This window comes from Populus euphratica, unplaced genomic scaffold (genome assembly GCF_000495115.2).
Source record: "Populus euphratica unplaced genomic scaffold, PopEup_1.0 scaffold91.1, whole genome shotgun sequence".
Taxonomy (NCBI): Eukaryota; Viridiplantae; Streptophyta; class Magnoliopsida; order Malpighiales; family Salicaceae; genus Populus; species Populus euphratica.
In genome coordinates, this window is record NW_011499917.1 from 824,123 (window position 1) to 849,886 (window position 25,764).

The 25,764-nt window shown below is 29.5% G+C and overlaps 2 protein-coding genes and 1 long non-coding RNA gene across 4 annotated transcripts in view; all 3 read left to right on the forward strand.

The window, feature by feature from the left end:
• The first annotated feature begins 3,284 nt into the window (after nucleotides 1–3,284).
• LOC105134765 (adenylate isopentenyltransferase 5, chloroplastic-like) lies at nucleotides 3,285–4,761 on the forward strand. The gene is made up of 2 exons (XM_011039306.1): nucleotides 3,285–3,379; nucleotides 3,840–4,761. Exons 1-2 carry the CDS (start codon nucleotides 3,285–3,287, stop codon nucleotides 4,759–4,761), a joined length of 1,017 nt encoding a protein of 338 aa, XP_011037608.1.
• Nucleotides 4,762–10,489: 5,728 nt separating this feature from the next.
• Nucleotides 10,490–25,764, forward strand: part of LOC105134742 (uncharacterized) — a 16,944-nt gene continuing 1,669 nt past the window's right edge. Inside the window, exons 1-2 of the long non-coding RNA XR_844050.1 lie at nucleotides 10,490–10,500; nucleotides 12,416–12,420. This is a non-coding gene — a long non-coding RNA (uncharacterized LOC105134742). The remainder of the gene's footprint in view (nucleotides 10,501–12,415; nucleotides 12,421–25,764) is intronic.
• Nucleotides 19,630–23,244, forward strand: LOC105134741 (UPF0496 protein At4g34320-like). Of its 2 annotated transcripts, none has more exons than XM_011039273.1 (2): nucleotides 19,630–19,697; nucleotides 21,861–23,244. In XM_011039273.1, the coding sequence occupies exon 2, from the start codon at nucleotides 21,876–21,878 to the stop codon at nucleotides 22,998–23,000; it is 1,125 nt and encodes a 374-aa protein (XP_011037575.1). In that variant the 5' UTR covers nucleotides 19,630–19,697; nucleotides 21,861–21,875; the 3' UTR covers nucleotides 23,001–23,244. The 2 variants fall into 2 exon arrangements, with proteins under 2 accessions (XP_011037575.1, XP_011037574.1); XM_011039272.1 differs by having other exon boundaries at nucleotides 19,636–19,697; nucleotides 21,786–23,244.

A 25,764-nucleotide genomic window follows, 5' to 3' on the forward strand; every position in this document is an offset into this window, starting at 1 on the left:
CTTCCTAAAAACTCAAAATAAAAGCCGATTTTAGCATAGCTAAACACATAAAAATTATGGTTTACTTTAACCCCAGACATAGTCATACTAACAAACGACACCGACTTTGCTGGTGCGTTATGGGCTATGATTTCTTAGACGGGATCTTAAGAATTTCCCCTTTGTAATTCTTGGTTTGATGAAATCAAGTTTCATTCTAGTATTTCTATTTTAAGATTATATAAAGTGCTGGTGCTTTGATCTTTGAAACATTTAAAGTTTAGGAAATTCAATTTTCTTCCAGTGTTTTTAAATTAAAAATATTTTAATTTTCATAATTTGATTATGTTAATGCAAAAGTAATTGAAAATAATTGTTTGGTGTATGATTTGAATGAAAAGTATGTATTGAAAAAAAAATAATTTGATGATGGAGCCTATGATTTATTAAGAAAAATAGTGTTCATCAAATGTTTTGTAAGTGATTTTCTATTTAGTTATTAAATATTCTAATTTGATAAAAAAACAATTGTTAAATAAACCAAACATAAGTGTTTAAAAAAATTAAACTATCTATAATATTTAAATTATTTGATTCAATTTCAACTATTAGAATTAAATAATGTAGATATTATATATTACAAATCAAGTGGTGAATCAAGGTTTTCTTAAACTAGATAGATTGATTAACCTGAACTAATCTATATATCATGTATTCATTTTATCTTTATATTTGATAGTTTATGGATTAAAAATTTGTTTTTATTTTGTCTAAAAATGTTTTAATTTAAGGTTTTTATTAGTGGACTTCTTATTAAATTTCTTTAACATAATACAAGAGAAAAAAAACTTGTCTAAATAGAGTTAACTAGAATTTAAGGGTAATGTGAAATATGATAATCATACTTAATATTGGGGTGCCATGGCACCTACAAACTAATGATTCGTCTCTAAATACAAACCTAAACAAATTAGTAGTAGAAGCTAACTTATGGAAAGTATCTATAAAAATTTTAGTTTAATCTAATATATCCAACTTGCTTAAGTTCAAATTAAATAAATCTAGTTTACAATTTGATAAATACTAGAAGTTGGGTTGGATACATGACCACCTAATAAAAAATAATGAAAATATTTTATAAAATCATAATTTATAGGAAGCGGATATAATATTAATTTAGTAAAAAGAATTCGTTGTAAAAAAAAAAAAACTTAAAACACATAGTGAATTCACAATGCACCTAGACACATATTACTGTTAACCGCAATAGTGAAATTACCATATTGCCCTTTCAAAAGAAATCAATAGCCTTGATGTCGGGGGTAAGATGATATTTTCCTACAGGTCCATTGATTATTACAAGATTGATGGGGAACAATTTAGTCTTTTTACCTTTAAAATAAATAATATAATAACTATTATGCCCTGAAAAATTTAAAAAGTTGAAAAGACATTTCAATCATTTTATATTTTCAAAGTATAATGTAAACATTATATTATTCTTAAAAGAAAATATTGTGAAGCTTACATTGAGGGATTTTTTTTATTTTTTATGTTTTTATTTTTGTAATAAATAAGTAGACAATAATGATTTAGTCTTTTGATTAATACAAACATTATTAAGAAAAATTTATTGTCACACTAACAAGTGGTGATTTTCATACCCTTCAGGCACCAAGTACGATATTTTCCCACCTTCAAAGACTACCTCTTAAGGATGCATTGGAAGCATTTCACCATCCTTTTTCTATTGGTGTCACATATGTGCACAATAATACGATAATCAGGCTCTCGTGTACTTTTTTCTTCCTCTTGTTTTTTTCTCTCTCTATCAATAGGATGCATTGGAAGCATTTCACCATCCTCTTTCTATTGGTGTCACATATGTGCACGATAATGCGATAATCAGGCTCTCGTATATTTTTTTCTTCCTCTTGTTTTTTTCTCTCTTTATCATTTGCCAAAATATAATTATGTCATTTAATTTATTTTTTGTTTTTTATTGATAGTCTTCTTCAGTCTCCCCCCTCATCATTTGGTTTCATTTAGTTTTTATATTAAATTTAGTTCCTTTATTTTTATTGCTGTTTTTTTCTAAGAATTTTTCTAATTGAATTTTGTTTTTAATTTGATCACTCAAATTATTTTAATTGTTATTTCTTTTTTATCCTTTTTCATTTTTTTTTTTTTTTGTTATTTCTTTTTTATCCTTTTTCATTGTGTTTTTTTTTTAAATTTGATTCCTTAGCATTTTGATGATTTGGGATTTTTCTTCATTATTTTTTAGGAGTTGCCTTTTATGGTCTTAGTTTGAGGCTCATGAACATGGTCACAAGTTTTGAGAGTTAATATGAGTTGACTTTGATTTTTTTATATGTTCCTTTTTAAATTTGATTTTTTTTTCAATTACACTCTTCAACATTTGATTTATCTTTGTGCTTTTTAATTTTTTTATAAAGTTATCTTAATCTTATTTTCATGGTTGTCAAATTAGCAAGTTAATCCGAGTTGACTCGAATCCTTTTTCATTGCGTTTAATTATTTTTTTTTAGTTCTGCCCTTTCAATATCAAGTTGTTTGATAATTGACCTTTATATTTTTATTTTGATAGGATTACCTCAATACCACAACTAAATCACAAATTTAGCATGCTAACCTGAATGGGTTGAAATTTAAATTTTTTCTTTTTTACATTGTTAATTTTTTTGTCATATTCAGTGGAATTTTTTTATCCATATTGTTGAGTTAGTTGAGTATATTATTTGAGATATTCATATTATTTAATTAGTTGAGTTAATTACATACATTTTTAGAAATGCTTACGTCGTTTCAATATTTTTTTACATTGATTATATACTTGGGTCAACATATGTACAGGGTGTGCCTCTATTTAGTCATATATAATCCATAGATAGTCATATATGATCCATAGATAGCCTAAATAGAAGAAGAATTATTGTAGATCTTCTTCTTTTTTTGGTACGGGCATCACATGTTAATTTCCTTACAAATCAATTCAAAGAAATTCTCAAATAATTAATAACAATACTGATTTATAATTTCTCTTGGACATGGAAGTCAAAACCTATTTATGAGTGTTTTAAATTTATGAGATTCATTCATGAAATCCTCTTATATAATGCATATCTCCTCCCTTAAAATTCTGTAATTGATTTATTTCTTCTGTTTGCGGACAAATGAGGTTTTATATATATCCTTGATAATCCCTTGCATTGTCTAGTGTCTGTTCTTCAACCCTTTACACCATTCTCAAATAATAACAATAACAACTCTTTACACGAATTATGGAAATGATTCCTCTACAACCAAAGCTTGCCTCACGTATGAGAACTATGCCAATGGCTGCCTCTCTCCCCTTAAGAATGGAGCAGGAAATCAGGTTCCAGTTTCAATGTTATTGGACGAGGTAGTTAAGTAATGTACATTTTGCTATTTTTTTATAAACATGACAGGTGATTTAATATTTGTATTGGTAATGTGGTTTAACTTGTTTTTAATTTTTTTTTTTAATATTAACTTGATGTTTTAGATATTTTTTTGTTGATTTTGATATATTGATGTCAAAATAAAATATATATATAAAAAAACATTATTTTTTATATATTTTTAATGGAAAAATATTTTTATAAAAATAATATATACCACATTACCTAATATATGTTCAAAATTACATAATCAGTTCAATAAATCTCAAAAAAGTTAATATCTTTTTTTGTTTTTATAAATACTGATATTCTAAGCTTATGGTTTAATTTTCTTTTTGATGGAAAAAAAAAAAGAATTGGAACATACTCTTGATTTTTTATTAATTTTCAATTTGATTTATTTTTTGTTTTTAGGCACCGCATTAACAACCTCCAACGGATCACTAGTTCACTTCATACCTCTGACGACAACAAGAAGCAAAAAGCTTTGTTCGTAATGGGAACAACTGCCACTGGAAAATCAAAACTCTCCATTGATTTAGCCACTCATTTTCTAGGTGAAATCATCAACTCAGACAAAATTCAGGTTTACAAGGGCCTTGACATTTTGACCAACAAAATTTCGGAAAATGATCGCCGAGGTGTGCCTCACCATCTGCTAGGATTTGTGGAACCTGGAGAAGAGTTTACCACACAAGATTTTTGCAACCATGCACACAAGGCCATGAAACACATTACTGGGGATGGAAACATCCCCATTATCGCTGGCGGCTCGAATAGATACATCGAAGCACTCGTCGAGGATCCGCTTTTCAACTTCAAGGATAGTTATGACACTTGTTTTCTATGGGTGGATGTTGCCTTGCCTATCTTATTTGATCGCGCAGCAAAAAGGGTTGATGAGATGCTTGATGCTGGCCTTGTTGACGAGGTTCGAGGTATGTTTATTCCAGGGATAGATCACAATAGCGGGCTTTGGCGGGCTATTGGGATTGCAGAGATGGAACCATATTTTCAAGCTGAAATGGAAATGGCTGATGAGGTCACCATGAAAATATTGCTTGATGCTGGTATTAAAGAAATGAAAGAAAATACCAAGAAGCTAATCAATAAACAACTAACGAAAATCAAATATTTGGCGAACAAGAAAGGATGGAAATTCCATCGGATTGATGCTACTTGTGTGTATGAGAGAAGTGCAAAAGTTGATGAAGATGCTTGGGACAAGAAGGTTTTGAGACCTAGCTTGGACATAGTTACTAATTTTCTCCGGGAAGACGAGAAAGCAGAAGAAGTGGCAGACAGTACTATAGTTACAAGGAGATATAGCAATTAGTTCAATTTTCTATCGCGTCTTTACTTCTCAACACACATCAAAATAAATACATGAATAGACCAATATCTTGCTTGAATTTTGCGAGGACCGACCTGTGGCTAGCTGTAGAGAATTCCCCATTCTTGTCTTGGGTATCAGCGTTCACAGGGACACTGATGGGAGAAAAACCATGCTCATTGTCTTCGTAGTGTTCAGTCCCTTTAGTAGTTTGATCTAATTTTCTCAGAAAAGAACAATTCAATACCAGATGTCTTTAATTTTTTGTAAACAACACTTGCCTCGTGATCTTGTCTTTTTTACTATACATATTTTGCCTATTTTATAAGAAAGTATAAATACTTCATTACTAAAACTTAATTCAAGGCAGTAATCCTTGGCAATTAATAAGATAAAATGTTTCTCATACAATGATCCAATTACTAAAGAAAAGCCTGTTCGGGCTTTGAGTATTTTATACTTTGTGAATGATTTTGTTGGGAATTTGGAATTTGGATTAATCTTATTCTGTTTGTTTTTCATGAAATATTTTCTAGAAAAATATTTTTAAAATATTTTTGTAATTTTTTTGAAAAATTAAAAATATTCTTAAGCATTTATTTTTTATAAAATATTTTACAATTAACTTTTAAACTTAGTTTATCTGTTGAAAAAAACTTTTTACTCATGAAATTCTGTAAAATACTTTATAAATAGTAATTTATTTTTAATATCATCCAACTATTTCAACTATCACCACCATCTCCTCTACTATCTCTACCAGCACTACTTTTTTTTCACCACCATTACCACCACTTCCTTCTCCCCCACCACAACAACCAATGGCAAAGCCATAAATTTTTTCCATCATGAGCTACTAGGCAAATACATAAAAAAAAAATTTCAAGATCAATTATTAACTCATATATACAAATTTGTCAAGTTAACAATAAAGCTTTAATCCAAATACATATCACAAAATATGAAAAAAAAATTCAAAGTATGTAAAATAAAAAAAATAAAAAAATCACACTATCGAAGTTGCACTCTTCAATGTTTTGTGGAAAAAAATTCATAGCTGAAAATGCTTGCTCTATAATGGTAATGAAAACATTAAAAAAAAAACAGAGAGACAAATCAACTTATCAATCGAATGTTTAATTTGCGACTTATTTGTTTTAATTGTTTTAATTAATCCTTGATGTAATTAAAAAATAGTAGATATATTCTAAAAGTTCTTATGATAAATCACATTAATCTAATAATACTCTATCTAAGATCTCAAATAATACATCTCTTGTTCATTAAAATCTTCAAGATAAAATTTCTCAATAAGCTTGCAAATAACATCAATTTTAAATGATTTAAAGTTGTTCTTAGGCTCTAAAGCCTAGCTAAGTACAAAGAGTTCTATTGTCCCATCAATTACTAATAGGAAGTCTGTTTGGGCTTTGAGTATTTTATACTTTGTGAATGATTTTGTTGGCAATTTGGAATTTGGATTAATCTTACTCTGTTCGTTTTGCATTAAATATTTTACAAAAAAATATTTTTTAAATTTTTTTTTTTTGGAATTTGGATTAATCTTACTCTGTTAGTTTTGCATTAAATATTTTACAGAAAAATATTTTTTATGATTATATTGAAAAATAAAAAATATTCTCAAGCATTTATTTCTTATAAAATATTTTACAACTAACCTTTAAACTTAATTTATTTACTGAAAAAAAAACTTTTTACTCATGGAATTCCGTAAAATACTTTAAGAATAGTAATTTATTTACAATACCATCCATTTATTTCAACTACCACAAGCACTAGCACCATCTTTTTCTTCATCATAATCACTACCATGACCATGACCATGAACATTACCACCACTTCCTTCTCCTCCACCACCACACCTAATGGCAAAGCTATAACTTTTTTGCACCCTAAGCTACTAAGCAAATACATAGAAATGTTTTTTCAAGATCAGTTATTAATTCATATACATAAATTTATTAAGTTAACAACAAAGTTTTAATCCAAATACATATCACAAAATATGAAAAAACAAACTTCAAAGTATATAAAATTTTAAAAAATAAAAATCAATAACACTATTGAAATTGCACCCTTTAATGTTTTGTGGAAAAAAAATTCATAGCTGAAAATGCTTATTCTATAGTGGCAGTGAAAACATTAAAAAAAAAAAGACAAATCAACCTATCAATTGAATGATAATGCTGCGACTCATTTGTTTCAATTAATCCTTAATGTAATTAAAAAATTATAGACATATTCTGAAAGTCCTTGTGCTGAATCATATCAATCTGATAATGCTCTATCTAAGATTTCAAATAATGCATATCTTGTTCATTGAATTCAAGATGAAATTTCTCAATAAGCTTGCAAATAACATTAACTTTAAATGGTTTAAAGTTGTCATTAGGCTCTAAAACATAACTAAGTACAAGGAGTTTTATTGTCCCATTAATGAATCTAGAATTTTAGTCTTTGAACTGAAAATCAATTATTAAGTTAAACATATATCATAATGATAATGTTGATAAACTGTCATCGATCCTTGTTATTAATATGAAGGACTTGTAGCTTTTTTATATGAAGTATTTATATGTGGTATATCAATCTCATATTGTGTACAAACATATTACAAATATGCAAAGAGCAGATCAAATCTAGTATTGCTTAAAGTTCGAATCAATGCTTAATAATTGAGACAAGAACCATTGCATTTAAGATATCAAGAGATTTTTGTTGTAAGGTTCAATAAAGAAAATTAGTAATCCCTATTATTTTATGCATCAAATGTGAAGATGAATACAAATTCAAAAGATCTCATCACAATCAAACAACCACTAGCTTCTTCATACTAGAAGATCATTCTTGAACCATACTTTAAAGCACAATAATAGTTTCACCATATATATCTATTAAGTTGCAAATGTAATCAAAATAAGAGCTCCACCAAGTAGTTCTATTTTGATGTAAATTACCAATTTGATTAGCTCCTTTACTAGTCTCATATTTTTTAGTAGCTACCGTATGTGCTATTTTTATAGCTTTAACAGAATGTAACTCGATATGATGTTTAAGAGAAGCATTAATAAGATTGATAATATTTATTAGTTTTGAAAAAAAACAAATAAAAATCTCATTTCCAGTTGCTACAACTAATTCCAATTATAGTTAGTGGGTAAAGTAATGTATATAAGATATATAAAGACAATCTCTGAGAAATAATGCTTGTAGTCCATTTTATGAGCTATGCATATTGCTAGCACCATTATACCCTTAACCTTGTATATTGAGGATATGCAAGTTATATCAAGTGCACACATCAATAACTTCTTTGTTTTAAGTATTGAAGCAATAATATCTGAAATTTGCATAATCTTAAAAAAAACACTCTCGTAAGAAACCCTCAATGTCTAAAAATCTTAAAATAATAGCAATTTGTTCTTTATTTGATGCACTTTGGTTTCATTAACCAAAATATAAAACTTTGCATCTCCAACTTCTTCACAAATTTTTTCTTCATTTTGTTCGCAAGAAAATGTAAAATATCTTTTTGAGACAACAACACCAATGTTAACATTCATTCTCCCTTTAAGTCTTATCATCTCCATAAATGGCCTTAATTATTAGAAGATGAAAATTCCTCATGACCTCTAAATGTATATACTTGTAAGTTAAGTTATTAAACACTTTCAATTGTTATCTTAAGTCGCAACTGACTCTTATAAACTTCTTCAGTAGTTTGTGCATTTAATACATTATCAATATGTCTATTTACTTTCATTAAATCTTCAAGAGCAGGGGCGGAGCCAGGCACATTTCATAGGGGAGGCTAAAATTAATATAATAATATATATTATTAAAAAACTTATTTATTTAAATTAAAAAATATTAAAAAATAAAAAAATTTAAAATGTTTTGCAGGGGCCCGGGCCCCTGCTTGCCCTCCCCTAGTTCCGCCCCTGTTCAGGAGATTTCATAGCATTATTATGTGGTGAAGTGGGACTTCCTAAATGTATTAAAAGGGCACATCTAACCTCATAGTTAACCCTCTTGCAAATTTTAAAGCTTTTAATAGTTAGTGTGGGATGAAAAAGCACTATATTTTCAAAGAGAAAATATGGAAAACAAATATTGCACTCTTTGATGGAGTGTACTCTAACCAAGAAAATTGATCAAACCAAGTATACTGAAATCGGTGATATTGTCTCCCTGATTAGGTCTTCGGATACTCTACAAACTTAGGTTAGTATGAACCCATTTTGATATAAGATCTTCTAATTTCATCTTACTGATTAATAGGATGATGCCACATTAGAATATATCTATATCCCAAGATCTTGTTCAAGAGTATTAATATCAATTTCAACTTTTTAAGATTTGAAAAGGGGTTGGTCATTATGATTTATGACATCAACATTCGATAAAGAATATCCTTTACTAGTTGATATTTGTTCGCTTTAAAGAATGAAAACATAGTTTCTCATCTTTTTCTTCCTGCACTCTATTATAATTTTTAACTTATTCAAGTAATTTATTGATTTATAAGTAATGAGTGGAAATTAGCACATGTGACATATACAACTATACAATTCAGTTTAAATGCAAGGCAAATAAAACTGAAATAAAGCATATTTAATTCAAGTAATTATCCCTCTCACTTATCCCCCACCAATACACATATAGGTCTATAAGTCGGGATTTATCGATTGCACATGTATTTCTTTTGGGTTATATATGGTAGATTAAGATTATATAAACTAACTTTTAAGCCCTTCCAATTATATTTGCAACAATTTAAATGCCAAACGATAGCTTTGAAATATGTTGAATCAACATATAAAAATATAACAATAAACACTCATCTTATTTTGCTTTATATTTAATTTGACTCAATCCAATTACATGTCCAAAGCAAAAGCAATATTATAGTTACAACCATGGTCAAGTTTATATATATAATCCATGAGAAAGACCAAGTTTTTCATAAAATTTACTAATTTCATCATTCAAGTTAAGAATACATTGATGTAATTGATTTAAATAGAATTATAGTAACTTAAATGGAACAACATATTGCTTTCAAGTTTTGTCTCCCTTTGCTTATATTCTTACAAAGATACAAAACAAACAAGAAATTTTGCCATGTGTGTATATGCTTCTAGTTAAGACATAATGTATAAACTAGATGCTGATTATTTTAACTTCACTAATCAAATTTATAATTCTTCCTTATCCTTTTGAAATCTTGAATTGCATTTAAAATAACTTTCAAGATTTGTATTTGACATAAAAAGAATATCATTTATTAATGTTTATCAATTCCATAGATATAACAAGAAAAAAAAAATAGATCTATGTTAGAATATATGATTGGGAGTAATCTTCTCCTATAATAACAGAAATAGATCTATGTTAGAATATATGATTGGAAGTAAGTGATTATTAGTTATTATTAAAGATAGAATTCAAATATAGAAATAGAATATATATTTTATAACAATAGTATAAGTTTAGCAACTGACTCTTGTATATATATCTGTTGCATTGATGAATAATATATCAAAAAACATTATATTCTCCTTATTATTAACGTGGTATCATAGATGCCTCTATATTTCCTTCATCCATTTTAGTAATTAGAGGTTGTTTTTTTTTTTTGTTCTTTTCTGATCATAATTCTTTGTACTCATCATGACTACTCCTACCAATGATGATGGTGTTGTTGTCGAGAATGCAAAGGTAATTTTACCAGCATTACAAATACAAGATGTCTCTTCATTACTTACTCTATAGAAACTTGATGGCACCAATTATATGAAATGGGCTTTAAATGCTCAAATAAAATTCAGGATTGAAAGCGTAAGGGATTTATTTCAAGTTCAAAAGTTGCACCTAATGACACCAACTCTAAAGAATATGAAGCATGAGAAAATAAAAATTGCTTGATCAAATCCTGGTTACTTGATGTGATGAACAAAGACATCAGATAATGTTGGGGATTTGTTTCAGGTTCAAAAGCTACACCTAATGACACCAACTCTAAAGAATATAAAGCATGGAAAGATGAAAATTGTTTGATCAAATCCTAGTTACTTGATATAATGAACAAAGACATTAGATCCATTTTTTTACGCTTGCCAACAACAAAGGAAATTTGAGATATAGCTAAACAAACATACTCAGTTAGTCAATATGCCTTAAAATCATATCAACTATATTGTGAGGTAATCTATGTTTTCTAAAACGATGGTTTTGTTATTTTTTATTAGGGAAAATTAAAAAAACTATGGCGGGAGATTAATGCTATAAATGATTGTGCAATGAGTTACAAAACTGACATTGAGATATATACCACTAAGGTTAATTCTTAACGGGTTTATATTTTTTTGGTTAGTTTGGACTCATCACTAGATGGAGTTCGTGGATGGGTACTTGCCACTATACCTCTTCTAAATCTTTAAGTTACTTATGTTATGGTTTGTGCTAAGGCAAACCTTCAAGATTTTATAATGGGTGGAATATTTACTGATGGTATTACTATGGCTACTAGAAAGATCTACACACGACAAGACAACAAGAAAGGGACACGTGAAAGATCTACACACGACAAGACAACAAGGGACACACAAATGTACTCACTGTAATGGTGATAATCATGTTGTTGATACATGCTTCAAACTTCATGGTTATCTTGAATGGCATCCAAAAGGCAAGAAAAATTTTGCCAACATATCCCTACAACAATAACCAGCGTCATCTGCTGCAGGATTAAGTGCACAAACTGGTATGATTAGTACTACACTTAGCTCTCCTTCCTGTATTAAAGATAGCGAATGGATAATTGACACATGTGTTAATGATCATATGACTTGTGATTCTTCAAACTTTAGTTTTTTATCCTCTTCACATTATATCTTAGCTATTACTAATGCCAATGGTGTGTCATCCCTGGTTACTAGTGTTGGTAATGTTCCTATATCCTCCACCTTATCTCTCTCTAATGTACTGTATGTTCCATCCCTTACATGTAATCTACTTTCTATTAGTCAAATAGCCAAGGCCCTTAACTGTGTTACTTTGTTTTATCCTACTTATAGTAATTTTTTAGAACATAAATACCAAGAAGAGGATTGGCAGTGGTAGGCAACAAGGAGGATTGTATTATCTAGAGGGTGGCATATCATCACAGATTTACCATAGTCTAACATATATGATGGGTAAAAATCAATCGGCAAATATTGCAGAAATATAGCTTTGGTATAAACGGCTCGGTCATCCATCGTTTGAATATATTAAATGATTGTTTGTATTTGCTAACTGTAAATTTTTAGACTTTATTTATAAGACATGTGCTATAGCTAAAAGTCATCGTGCTATATTTCCTTTGTCTTCTAATAAAGTTGCTTCACCATTTTCATTAATCATTTTCATTAATACATTCAGATGTATGAGGTCCCTCCCTAATTTTCATAACTAATGGAATGAAATGGTTTATTATCTTTATGAATGATTGTACTCGAGTACCTTAGGTATACTTACTAAAACATAAGAGTGATGTCTGTACAGTTTTTTGTCTCTTTTATCAAATGGTACTCACTCAGTTTGACAGGACTGTTAAGATGGTACGTTCAGATATGGAGGTGGAAACTTCAAGAGAGAGTTAACTATTTTTTTCCATTCAAAATGTATCATTCATCAAACATCATGTCCAAAGACTCCACAACAAAATTGAGTAGCTAAGCAGAAAAACTGACAATTACTTGAGGTCATTCGATTACTAATGATTGGAAGTAGTGTGCCTACTTTTTAATGGGGAAATGCTCTCAGTATAACTATTTATATGATTAATCGTACACCTTTCAGTACCCTATTCTTTCAATAACCTCTTAATGTCCTTACTAATCATTGCATGCTACCATCTTTGGTTAAATTGATGCCTCGTATCTTTGGATGTGTAACTTATATGCACCTTTCACCTCAATATCAAACAAAACTTGAGTCAATAACATTGAAATGTGTCTTTGTTGGTTATAGGTCTACTAAAAAAGGTTGTAAATGTTATCATCCAGACACTCGTCAGTTCTATAACTCTATGGATGTTGTCTTTGATAAGTCAAAATTCTATTACTCTCCTACAGATTTAACACCTATATGTCCTAAAGATGTTTGTCACCTTCATAATCATGAAGAGGTCTTGTGTTTTGATATAAAATTAGCAACTCTATCTACTAGTAGACCATTGAATGAGGACAACTCCACTATGAAAACACCTAAAGTTATTGATTCTTGTTTACAAGACACATCTATTGACACACTATAGCTATTGATCCTTGTTCACAAGACTTTAATGTTCATTATGAAAAGTCTTACCAACCTTTTGATAATATGTTACCTCTTAGTGCACCAGTCAACTCCTCTCTAGAGTCCTTGCCGATACCAACATTATAGGTACAACGTAACAATTCTTTTGAAATTTATTTGTTATTTGACATTGCTCATCATACACTTCCACCACGATCTACTGGATTCCACTTATTAAGTATGAACTTGATCTAAAAGCCAAAGTAAAATACCTAATAAGTAATTATATCTTATCTCATAAGTTGTCTACTTCATATGCATCTTATGTATGTAAATTATCCTTTATCTCTATTCCTAGTACATTACAGAAAGCTTTGGCAGATTCTCATTAGACTACAACTATGACGGAAGAAATAAAAGCTCTAAAAAAAATGCTATATGGAATCTTGTTACCCTTTCAATAAGAAAAACATTTATTGGATATTGATGGCCTTTTGCTATCAAACATAATGTAGATGAAACTATTAAAAGATGCAAGGTGAGACTGGTGCTAAAGGGTACACATAATCATATGGAGTTGACAATCAAGAAACTTTCACTCCAATTGCTAAACTTAATACAGTGCGAGTTCTTATGTCTTTAACACTTAATAAAGAGTGGCTTTTACTCCAGTTCGATGTCAAAAATGTATTCCTGCATGGAGATCTTAAAGAGGATGTGTATATGGATCCACCTCTTAGAATTTCAAAATATGAAGATTCTACTCAGATTCACAAACTCAGGAAGGCTTTGTATAACTTGAAATAATCTTATAGAGCTTGGTTTAGTAAATTTACTCAAGTTATGAAAATTTTTGGTGATAATCAAAGTAACTTGGATCATACTCTATTTATAAAGAATAAAATGGGTAAACCCACTACCTTGATTATATATGTTGAAGATATGGTAGTAACATGTGATGATGATGAGGAAATTCATTACTTACAACATCATTTGTTATATGAATTTGAAATGAAAAATCTTGGAGACCTTAAATATTTCCTCATGATTAAGGTAGTTTGTTCCAAGCATGGTATATTTATGTCACAATGTAAATATACTCTTGATTTGTTGTTTGAAACATGAATGCTTGGATGTAAACCAGTTGATAATCCAATTGAGTAAAATTATAAACTCTTTTAATGTTTTAGTGTTAGTTATACAGATAAAAGGAGATATTAGAGACTTATGGGAAAATTAATCTACTTATCCCACACTTGACCTAAAATTGCTTATGCTATGAGTGTTATAAGTCAATTTATACATAATCCACGTCAACCTTACATAGATGCTATGAAACGTATATTACAGTATTTAAAATCTTCACTAGGCAAAGGACTATTATTCTCTAAACATGGACATTTAGGTGTCGACAAGTATACTGATGTTGATGGGCTGGTTCAGCTAATGACCTACAATATACATTTGGTTATTTCACCTATGTAGGTGGAAATCTTGTTACTTGGAGAAGTAAAAAATAGTTTGTGGTGTCAAAATCAAGTGTTGAAGTTGAATATCAAGATATAGCCATTGGAGTGTGTGAATTATTATAGTTAAAAAACTTGATGAAAGATTTGGGATGCTCTTAAAGAATTGTAATGAATCTCTATTGTGATAATAAATCATCTATAAAGATCGCCCATAATCCTATTCAACATAATAGGGAAAATCATGTAAAAGTGGATTGACATTTCATCAAAGAGGCTTGAAACTAGCATTATCCAATTCTTTTTTATAAAGTCAGAATTCTAACTTGCTGATGTTCTTACAAAAACAGTATCCAACAAAGTGTTTATAAGTTGTCTTGACAAGCTAAGCATGAATGACATCCATACACCACCTTGAAGAAGAGGGATGTTAGAATATATGATTAGGAGTAATCTTCTCTTATAATATCAGAGTGATTATTAGCTGTTATTAGAGATAGAATTCAAATATAGAAATAGAATATATATTTTGTAACAGTAGCATAAGTTTAGCAATTGACTATTGTTAACAGTAGCATAAGTTTAGCAATTGACTCTTGTATATATATATATATATGCTACATTGATGAATAATATATCAAAAAACATTCTATTCTCTTTACTATTAACAAACTATTGAAAAGGAAAAAAAAATCAAAGAGATTTAGATGGGTACAAAACAGTTTGAGAGTTAAGTGTTACTACTTTTTACACCTTACATAGATAAGCAAGTAGCAAACAAAAAGATGAACTAGGTTAATTTCAAAACACAAAATAAGCAAGCAACAAGCCAAAAATCTTAAGTTGGGATTAGATAACAGGAGAGTGTGTGTTTTTTCTAAGAGCTATATGTATTCTACTAATAGCATTTGTGAGACTAATGATGTGGTCTATATAGAGGCATTAATACTTGGGCTAATTTAATATTATTACAAAAAAAGAAATTGATAAGAGTTTGACCTAGTTTATAGCCTTTGACCACGACAATCTTACCATCAAAATATTTTATGGAAAAATATTTTTCAAACCAACAAATGAAAAATATTTTACATGTAAAATATTTTATGCAAAATAGATCTTTAATTGAAGAAAGTGTTTGGTTTTGGCAACAAAATATAAAAATAAGAAAGAATCAAATTGATTATGAAGGGGAATTAATTAAAAAAAAAGGTTGTTTACTATATACTTTTATAATTAAAAAAATCATTTTAAAAAGATAAAATAGGTTGATTAATATGGTATTGTTGAAAATTTATTTTAAATAAACAAAATATAGGTAAATGAGAAATTAATCTCAAAGAGCACTTGGTTTTATCACTAAAAAACTCTTATTTTTTTCTAAATTTAATTATTGATTTACAATGGTGGGAATTAATTCTTTAACATTTTCGCTTCCAAAATTCAATATAAGAATTTTTTTTATATTTTTTCATATTTTTACAAGGAAGAGTTTCTAACTTAAATTTTTTTATATTTTTTCATATTTTTTCTCACCTTATTTTTATTGTTTTCATTCTTTTTTATGTTTTGGTTTTCCTTCCAAATCTAGAGCTTATATTCATCTTATTGAAAGATATTTGAGTTTTATATTATTTGGTTCAAAGACCTTGTTTTGAAGTGTATTTAAGTCAATGTGTTATTGGAATCTTAAAAAATATATTGCAAACATTCTAATTTTACAAGTAAGGAGCAATAAAGCCTTAAAGATAAATAATTCATCTTTGAAAATAACAAAAATCTCATTACTTTAAAGTGATTCAACAAGTAAGTATCCTCATTTGTTTTAATTTAATCATATATAATATTATTATTAACATGCATGCTAAGACTTTGAATTAGTATAAATTATAAGTTTGGATATGTTATTAATACATTTCCTAGTATTATATTTGAGTTGATAACATGTTTTTCATGAGTTAATTTTTTTGCATTCTTATATATTTAAATTTGTATGTACTCTAGGTTTTTGTTGAAAACTTTTTTATGTTTAATATATCTTATTATAATAAATTATACATCATTGCTCATTAGTCTAAGATATATATATATATATATAAAAGATTGTATAAAATAAAGCCTTAAGATTGTGAAGTAAAGTTTGGCTTTATGTAAGACCTTAAGATTCTGATGAGTTAAAGGAAATCTTTTCTCTTTTGACATATAATAGATATTAAAACTATTAGAATAAAATTATACTTAAACTTATTTATCTCTAAAAACAACAAGCATAATGAACTCTAAAAAGAGGATGAATTCTTCGAACTCTAGGTTTTGAATCTCTATTTTCTATGGTATATTTATTTTCAAAGTTATTCTCTAAAATATGATTGTTTTTTTTCTCAAAAATATACTTATTTAAGTATTAAAAAAATCCTAAAATTCACCAAAATGATTTTTTTACAAATATAAGTCACCGATCACTTTGGCTTGCTAAACGCTAGCCACTAGCCACTAGCCACCTTGATTAGAAAAAATAAATTAAATTCGTTAAAAGACCTTGTTTTGAAGTGTATTTAAGTCAATGTGTTATTGGAATCTTAAAAAATATATTGCAAACATCCTAATTTTACAAGTAAGGAGCAATAAAGCCTTAAAGATAAATAATTCATCTTTGAAAATAACAAAATTCTTATTACTTTAAAGTGATTCAACAAGTATCCTCATTTGTTTTAATTTAATCATATATAATATTATTATTAACATGCATGCTAAGACTTTGAATTAGTATAAATTATAAGTTTGGATATGTTATTAATACATTTCCTAGTATTATATTTGAGTTGATAACATGTTTATCATGAGTTAATTTTTTTGCATTCTTATATATTTAAATTTGTATGTACTCTAGGTTTTTGTTGAAAACTTTTTTATGTTTAATATATCTTATTATAATAAATTATACATCATTGCTCATTAGTCTAAGATATATATATATATATATAAAAGATTGTATAAAATAAAGCCTTAAGATTGTGAAGTAAAGTTTGGCTTTATGTAAGACCTTAAGATTCTGATGAGTTAAAGGAAATCTTTTCTCTTTTGACATATAATAGATATTAAAACTATTAGAATAAAATTATACTTAAACTTATTTATCTCTAAAAACAACAAGCATAATGAACTCTAAAAAGAGGATGAATTCTTCGAACTCTAGGTTTTGAATCTCTATTTTCTATGGTATATTTATTTTCAAAGTTATTCTCTAAAATATGATTGTTTTTTCTCTTAAAAATATACTTATTTAAGTATTAAAAAATTTTAAAATTCACCAAAATGATTTTTTTACAAATATAAGTCACCGTCCAGTTTGGCTTACTAAACGCTAGTCACTAATCACCTTAATTAGAAAGAATGAATTAAATTATCTAAACTAAAAAATTACTTGATTATCCAAGATATAAGTTTTGTCTCAAACTATTTAGATTTTTTAGGATATCATTGATTATCATTATAGTTAAATATAAAGAAAAACAATGGTTATTGATTAAAGTAGTATTATTCATGAGAATTTAAGTCAAATTAATAAAAAAGTGAGAAATGATATTCAATAATTAAAAATTTTAAGCTTCTTTGAATCTTTTTTTTTATTAATTTTGGAGTATAAAAAAGATGGAATATTTAAATCATGTTCTAATCTTAAAAATCTATATCTTTAATTTTTAAAAATAAATAAATCGTATCTTCAACCAAAATAAAATATAATTATTAAATAGGTTAAACAAATGGATATATCTTTGAGCTTTTATTCAAGTAACCAAATATAGCCCTGGAATCTACAGTAAGCTGATAAGATCAAACAATCAATCGGATTTTCCGTAACATTTGTTAGTTATATGGTCATGTTGATAGACAGAACGTCGAAGAAGCAAGAGATGACGAAGGATTTAGTTTTTTAATCATAAAAAATAAAAATGATGACGAAGGATTTAGTTTTTTAATCATAAAAAATAAAAATAAAATATTATAATGTCATGTGTCTCGTTAAAGAACGCAACAATTAAGCACGTGACTTCATGAATACGTGGATTGATTGTGTAGCAGTATAAAATATTGTTTGTTTAAAATTTTTAAAAATAATATGTTTAAAAGTAATTTATTTTTAGTATTTTTAAATTATTTTAATATATTTCTAAATTAAAAAAAATAAAATACAACATGTTACAGACTCCATTCAGACCCGTAGCATGGAAATCACTTTCAAATTTCATAAAGGCGGCAACCAATAATTTACATACACGTGACACCGAATGACGCGTCACCTCGAGGGCTGACGACGGTAAACCACCTGCTTGTTATTCGGCTTTTGTTACGAGCCTCAAAGATAAATAACACCCCTTATCTTGACGTAATTTACAGTACAAGCCACTGCAGTGATTTTGTTTTTTCACTTTTTTATTTTGGAAAACAAATAATTAATGATCTCGTACATTTAATCATGTCTACATGAATACATTATAAAAACTTAGCAGTGAAAGCAGTCCACAATAAGGAAAATCCGAATTTTTAATTTTTTTCATAAAATAAAAAATATTATTACAAAGTTCAACATGATATTCATATTGAATTAAAGACATTTTGTTTAATTAAGAAATCAATCTTCTCTTACATGTTTTTTCCCGCATAGTTGGCTGGTTTCGCTTTTTAATAGGTATAATTTTTTGTAGCAAAAAAAAAAAATTTGATATTTTTTTAAATTGTTTTAATTCGTTTTCTATTTCAAAAATAATTTTTTAAAAATAAAAAAATATTATTTTATTATATTTTTATTTTTACATGAAAAATATTTAAAAAAACAACCATGTTTATATATAAACCTTATATTTCATTGCTAAATAATATTGCTCACACAGTGATATGATAACATTAAACCGTTAATAAAAAATATTATTATTTTTTTAAAAGGGAAATATAAAAAGTGAGAAACCACTAACTGCTTATCTTGTTGAATACATTTCTAGAGATGGGTAAAAAATTTCAAGTTCCTTGGCTTGCAAGTCACAAGATTCAGTATAAGTAGTGGAGCTGTCGAGCATTCATTCTACTAACTCGCCAGAGCAGCTCTAGAGTTCTAATCTGCAGCAAAGCTCACAGCTTTACGAAGGTTGCTTGTGTTTTCAAGAACAAAATCAGGTATTTCTTGTCAATATTTATTCTTATCCTCATTCTGCGATTAGACTATAAGATTTTGATATCTATTTCCAGGAAAAGAATATGGGGAATATGTGGCGTGAAAGGTATAAGATTTCATACAAAGACTATAATATAATTATTAATTAACAAGTCTTGGCCACAATCGATCTGGATCGTAGTGCAGCAATAATGTGATTATAACTCCAATTTCTTATCAAAAGATTAATTCAAGAAGTACCCACAAATTAAAAAAAAAAACCCAAATAAAGATTATGTATGCTTTACTTATCAATAAATCAAGTAGTGCTTCACGTTTCGTAGACGTTGTGTGAAAATGGCAAGGAGACTTCATGGAGGGGGGGAAAATCTGAGAACTGGTGGAATTATTCTGTAAATAATAGCTCCAAAGTTGAATTAGGAAACAAAAGAAAAAGAAGAAGAAGAAGAAGAAGAAGAAGAAGAAGAAGAAGAAGAAGAAGAAGAAGAAGAAGAAGAAGAAGAAGAAGAAGAAGAAGAAGAAGAAGAAGAAGAAGATCATTATAGACATTGAGAAGACTGTAGAAAGCCTTCGTGTGTATTTGGAGCTATATACATTGAGAAGACAGTAGAAAGCCTAATATATTACATTAATTTTTTAATAATTTTAATACGTTAAAAATTAAAAAATATAATTTTTTAATAATTTTAATACGTTAAAGTTAAAAATTAAAAAAATAGAAAGAAATTATTTTGATAAATGAAAAACTATACAACTTACACACTTCATTAGCCAATTAGGTTCCGGCTAACATTTTTGCAACGCATACATTACTCTATATATATATATATATTGAAAGCAAAAGAGGTACGAAATCATTAGTATGATGATCTTAGAAAGAGATGTGCAATCAATTTAACTACATGAGTTAAATCATAAGTAAATCACGTGATTTTATGCCTCTTAAAACTTAAGAGTTAAGGATAGTGTCTATTCATGGATTTGCACACTTCGAATTTCAGAAAGAAAAGGTGAAAAAGTATAGCCACCGACCAAATGATTCCGGGAGCAAAATTGCAGCATCTCACTCTTTTTCTTTTTCTTTTTCTTTTTCTTTTTCTTTCTTATCTTTGGAATATCTTGATTTTATGTATTTTTTAGAGAGTATTTAATAGTATGGTAATAATTATTATTTTTAATTATTTACAAATATATCAAAATAATATGTATTTTTTTATTTTTTAAAATTTATGTGTCAAAATGATATAAAAATATAATTTTAATAATAAAAATATTTTTTTATAAAAGATATTTCGACCGCCTCCCCTAACCCTAACGGTGCCTTTGTCACGACCTAAACTACCTTAATTAACTTCTTATTAACTCTATACATACATACATACATATATATAACCAGACCAGCTAGTCGTCCACAAAGGGTCTATCTTTTCTTTGGTAACCGTTGCTTTGCGCATTAAAACTGTGAAGAGCTTAGAAAGAAGAGATAAAGTTGGAGAAAAACATTGCTTCCCGCGTATTCCAAGACCCAATTTCTTAATAATGTCATGCGTGCAAGCTATATGCTCAAATCATTCTAAACTATGAGCCACTTGCTCAGCTACCCTTCTTCCTTGTTTCTTCGTCCTTCAACGGTTTCAATTCTCTTTTAGCTTCTTCATTCTTCAATCACCTCTACTTCTCTTTTAGCTAATCAATTTATCATCTCTATTTATTTATTTTATTAGTTTACTTGTTTATAAAGAAAATCTCACCAGTACCTTTTTATCATAATTAATAATTGTCCCTTGTTGATTCTAATTAAGATGTTCTACTTTTGTTGACAAAGGGTTCCGAGGCTTAAGCTTGTACTTCTCTCTTATCGGGTCATTTTTTCTCTTGATCAGTTTTAGAGCCTTTAAAATCTAGCTATCTTTAAAAACATTCTGGTGATCTATGATAACTTTTTGTGTCAGCTTTGAATAAGATAAAGCTCGAAATTTTCTTGGTTTGGCGGCTAGTCTTTGTTTCTTTTTCGTAGCTAGGTTATAATAGATCCGAACTCCTGCGCTGGATAGACTTTCAAGATCTCGTCTCTCTGTTATTGTTGGTAGGATCAGGGAAGTTCATGGTTTGCAAGAAGGGTCTAAAGTGAATCTGGTTAATTTGGTTCCTGCTTGATTGTTTAGATTTGAATCGAGGCCATGGGAGGGCATGTGAGCAAGAGGCCCGCTGAAGCATCATCTTCTGATATCAATCTCAATAACAATTTACAATACACAACTGAATTGAGCTCATATGAGGCTGCTTGCCGGCTCGACAAGGACTTGCAGTCCTTTGACACCACCCTCCAAGCTCGGACCAATCACGTCATCAATAATCTTGCTGTCGGGGTTGAGGTTCGTGCGCTTTCATTTGACTCGTTGAAGGAAGTCACAGAATGCTTGTTGGAGATGAACCAAGAGGTTGTTAAGGTTATCCTGGAGTGCAAGAAAGATATATGGAAGAATCAAGAATTGTTTGAGCTTGTCGAGGAGTACTTCGAAAATAGCTTGCAAACTCTAGATTTCTGTGCTGCATTGGAGAAGTGCCTAAAGCGTGCCCGCGATAGCCAATTGCTGATTCTTGTTTCGCTTAAACAATTCGAAGAGGAAAGTGATGCAGGAGGGAGGGAGTATGTGAGGACCTTGGAAGAACTGAAGAATTTCAAGGCAGCAGGTGATCCTTTCACCGATGAATTCTTTCAAATCTTTCAATCCGTGTACAGGCAGCAGATAATGATGCTTGAGAAGCTACAACTTAGGAAGAATAAGCTTGACAAGAAGCTCAAGTGCATTCATGCTTGGAGGAAGGTTTCAAGTATGATATTTGTAGCTATTTTCGCAACTGTATTGATTTGCTCAGTTGTGGCAGCAGCCATGACTGCCCCTCCTGTTGTTGCCGCTGTCGCTGCAGCATCAACAATCCCATTAGGTTCAATGGGGAAGTGGATAGATTCTCTGTGGAAGAATTATGAAAATGCATTGAAGGGACAGAAGGAGGTGATCAGCACAATGCAAGTTGGTACTTATGTTGCCATAAAGGATCTGGACAACATTCGGGTTCTCATTGATCGCCTGGAGATTGAGATTGAAGCGCTAATGCGAACCACTGACTTCGCAATTGAACATGGGGCTGTGAAGGTTGCAATCGAGGAGATCAAGAAGAAGCTGGGGGTGTTCATGAAGAATGTTGAGGATTTGGGAGTGCTAGCTGATTCGTGCAGCCGCGATATCATGAGGGCTCGGACTGTGGTTCTGCAAAGGATCATAAAAAGTCCTAACAACTAAAGGGGTGGTGCTTCTTGATACTTTCAACTGGATAGATGTTCATATTCTGAGACATATCTTATTCTTAATTATGTTCTATGTTAATGATAAAATCCCCATAGTTTTTTAGTTTATACAATTGATTATTGCAATTTGAATCATGTTTAAGAAAATAATTTATGACTGCCACTGATTTTTAGGCAGTAACATGTTTCTAGTTTCCGTTCCGACAACATGGACTCTTATTTCATATCTATTTTTATCAGTACATACTATATATCAAATATTAGTTCAAATTCATTAATTATTTCCATTGTGATCATTGATTACTCTGTCCAATGTATATCTGTTTCTTGCTCAATAGTTTGGTTATATATATATATATATATATATATATATATATATGAACAATCATAGTCCGGCGATCACTTATTCCTCAAAATGTTTTCTGAAGAATCATCATTACTAGTTGCTGATGAGACCAAGTAGAAGGACATGCTAGTCCTCTTTCCGTTAAACAGAGTTCCTAGCAATAACCCAAGATTGTACGTTGTTTTTTTGACGGAGAACTGGTTGTTTTTTAAAGTTTTTTATTAATTAAAAATATATTAAAAAATATTTTTAACATGAGTACGCATACCAAAACTATTTAAAAGTATAAAATTTTAATTTTTTTGAAAAATTTAATCAAACATCTTTGATTCAAGACAGACTCTAATTCAAAGTTTTTGACTGGTAGTGTTGTAGAGATCAGGGCTTTTCTCATTTTGCTTTGAAGCTTTCAACTTCACCACACAAGACATCCTTGTGCTCCCCAAGTTAGAATTTAGTCCTTTTCTTTTCTTTTCGTTTTTTCTTTTTTGGAATTTCCCCTCCTTTTCGTTTTTTCTTTTTTGGAATTTCCTCACAACCCCCATGCAGAAATACGTGCCCACACACCTCTCTAGAACATGACAATACTAAGTTTCTGCATTAGAGTGATACTTCTTTTTAGCTACGTACTACTATCATCATAGACCACAAAGAGTCAGTTCATGTAGCAAAAGATTCACGCAAATATGCAACACTTGGCATACATTTCTTCCATTGTGAATAAAGGATAGGATTTCTGTGTAAATGGCTAATTAAAATTTCTATGAAACTCACTCCTTAATGTTGCAAGTCATCACACATTAGAAGATTCATACAGAAGAAAATAAACACTGTGGCAAAGATAGTCCTTATCTTATGAAGGCATCCCTTGTGCTTTGAATGCAAGTGAAGAAATAATAACAGTAAGCACGGAAAATTATTCTTAGGATCGATCAGACTCCCTCCAAAGTGTGAATAGGTCAGTTGGAGTCGTATATTCCACAAAGCTCAAGAGGAATTCAAGTCATTCAGAAGTACGAATCCAATGAAATTCTTTATTTCTACGTAAAAACCAGCCTACAGATCGAACCCCTGCTCTCCTTGCATGGTGGCAAACGCACTGGAAGCATTTGAAGTGGCAAATCAAGATGCGTTACCTTACCAAAGTGGAGAACAGACACTACCTAAAGGTGGCTTTCTAGTACATCACCGGTCGGAAATTCCCAACAGAAAGCTGTGGCAAAAGGTGTCAAATATAGCAATGGAAGCTTGAAAGCTGTGGCAAAAAGTATTTCTAGGCAAAAATGAGATTACGCCAACCAGTGCGTGCACAATTTCGAAGATCATATCCAAAATGAAATTGGTTGTCTAAGTCTTGCAACAATAACACCCTCTTGGGACAGGAAAATAAAAGCCCCTAAACTTTCAGCTTTCTTTTCAAACCAGGAACTTCAAGAGATGTTTCATGATGTGAAGGGAGCATAGGTAAAATAAGGAGAAAGTGTAAAATTGAATTAATTGGCAGTTGATGTTCTATGTTGCCTATATAAGAGGCTTGGGACGAACATTGAAGAAGGTTGCAGATGACAGGTAACAACACACTAGAGATACATAAATTATGAACCAAATCGACAAGAAAAAAGTAAACGAAGTAAATGTGCTAATTAGCATCGTTACGGCCACAAGATTTACAAGACACTTCAGCGTTGAAAGATCTCCTTCGGTTCCTTGATGAGGGAAATGGCCTTGCGAATACAAATCAGAAAGTAATAGGTCCTTCAGTTGGAATGTATTCATCAACCGTGCAGAAACCTCCTTTTCAGATGTTGGGAAGTCATCAAGGGCTATTCGCCTGACATGAACATGAACTTCTGAAGGGTTCACCCCAAAGACATTGTCCAACAAAGATGGGCACCAAGATTTGTAGCCAATGGTCACGTCATAAACTGCAATTAGTACGAGACAATCAAGTAAATATCACATCCCCGGCGACGAGTGACTAGCAATTCAGTCAACCAGGGAATTACCGGTACTTGAGCGAGCTCAGCCTTCACGTTTTATAATATTGGAGCTCAGGTACATTTATTTTTTCTACGCACAACGAATATAATTAAGACAACATCATTTGATACTTGCAGGACGATTAAGAAAAAAAGAAGAAAAAAAATATCCAAGGACGAGTTGAGTGTCCAAATGCCTTTCAATCTCCTTCTGTAGCTTGTTTTCTAATTTCTTTATTAGCCATGATTGTTGATTGAAAAGTAGTTTTTTAAAAATTATTTTTTAAATTTTTTTATGTTTGTTTATTATTAGAAAAATTAGTCAACGAAAAATATTTTCCAGTCAACAGAAAACACTTTCTGGTTAACGAAAAATACTTTTCAGCCAAAGAAAAAATTGACTTGATTTTCAGGAAAGTATTTTTTTTTTTTTC

Coding starts and splice junctions, on each gene's coding strand:
- LOC105134765 (XM_011039306.1), top strand. CDS start 3,285: ATGGAAATGATTCCTCTACAACCAAAGCTTGCCTCACGTATGAGAACT. Junction 3,380..3,839: donor AGAATGGAGCAGGAAATCAG/GTTCCAGTTTCA, acceptor TTTTGTTTTTAG/GCACCGCATTAACAACCTCC.
- LOC105134741 (XM_011039273.1), top strand. CDS start 21,876: ATGGGAGGGCATGTGAGCAAGAGGCCCGCTGAAGCATCATCTTCTGAT.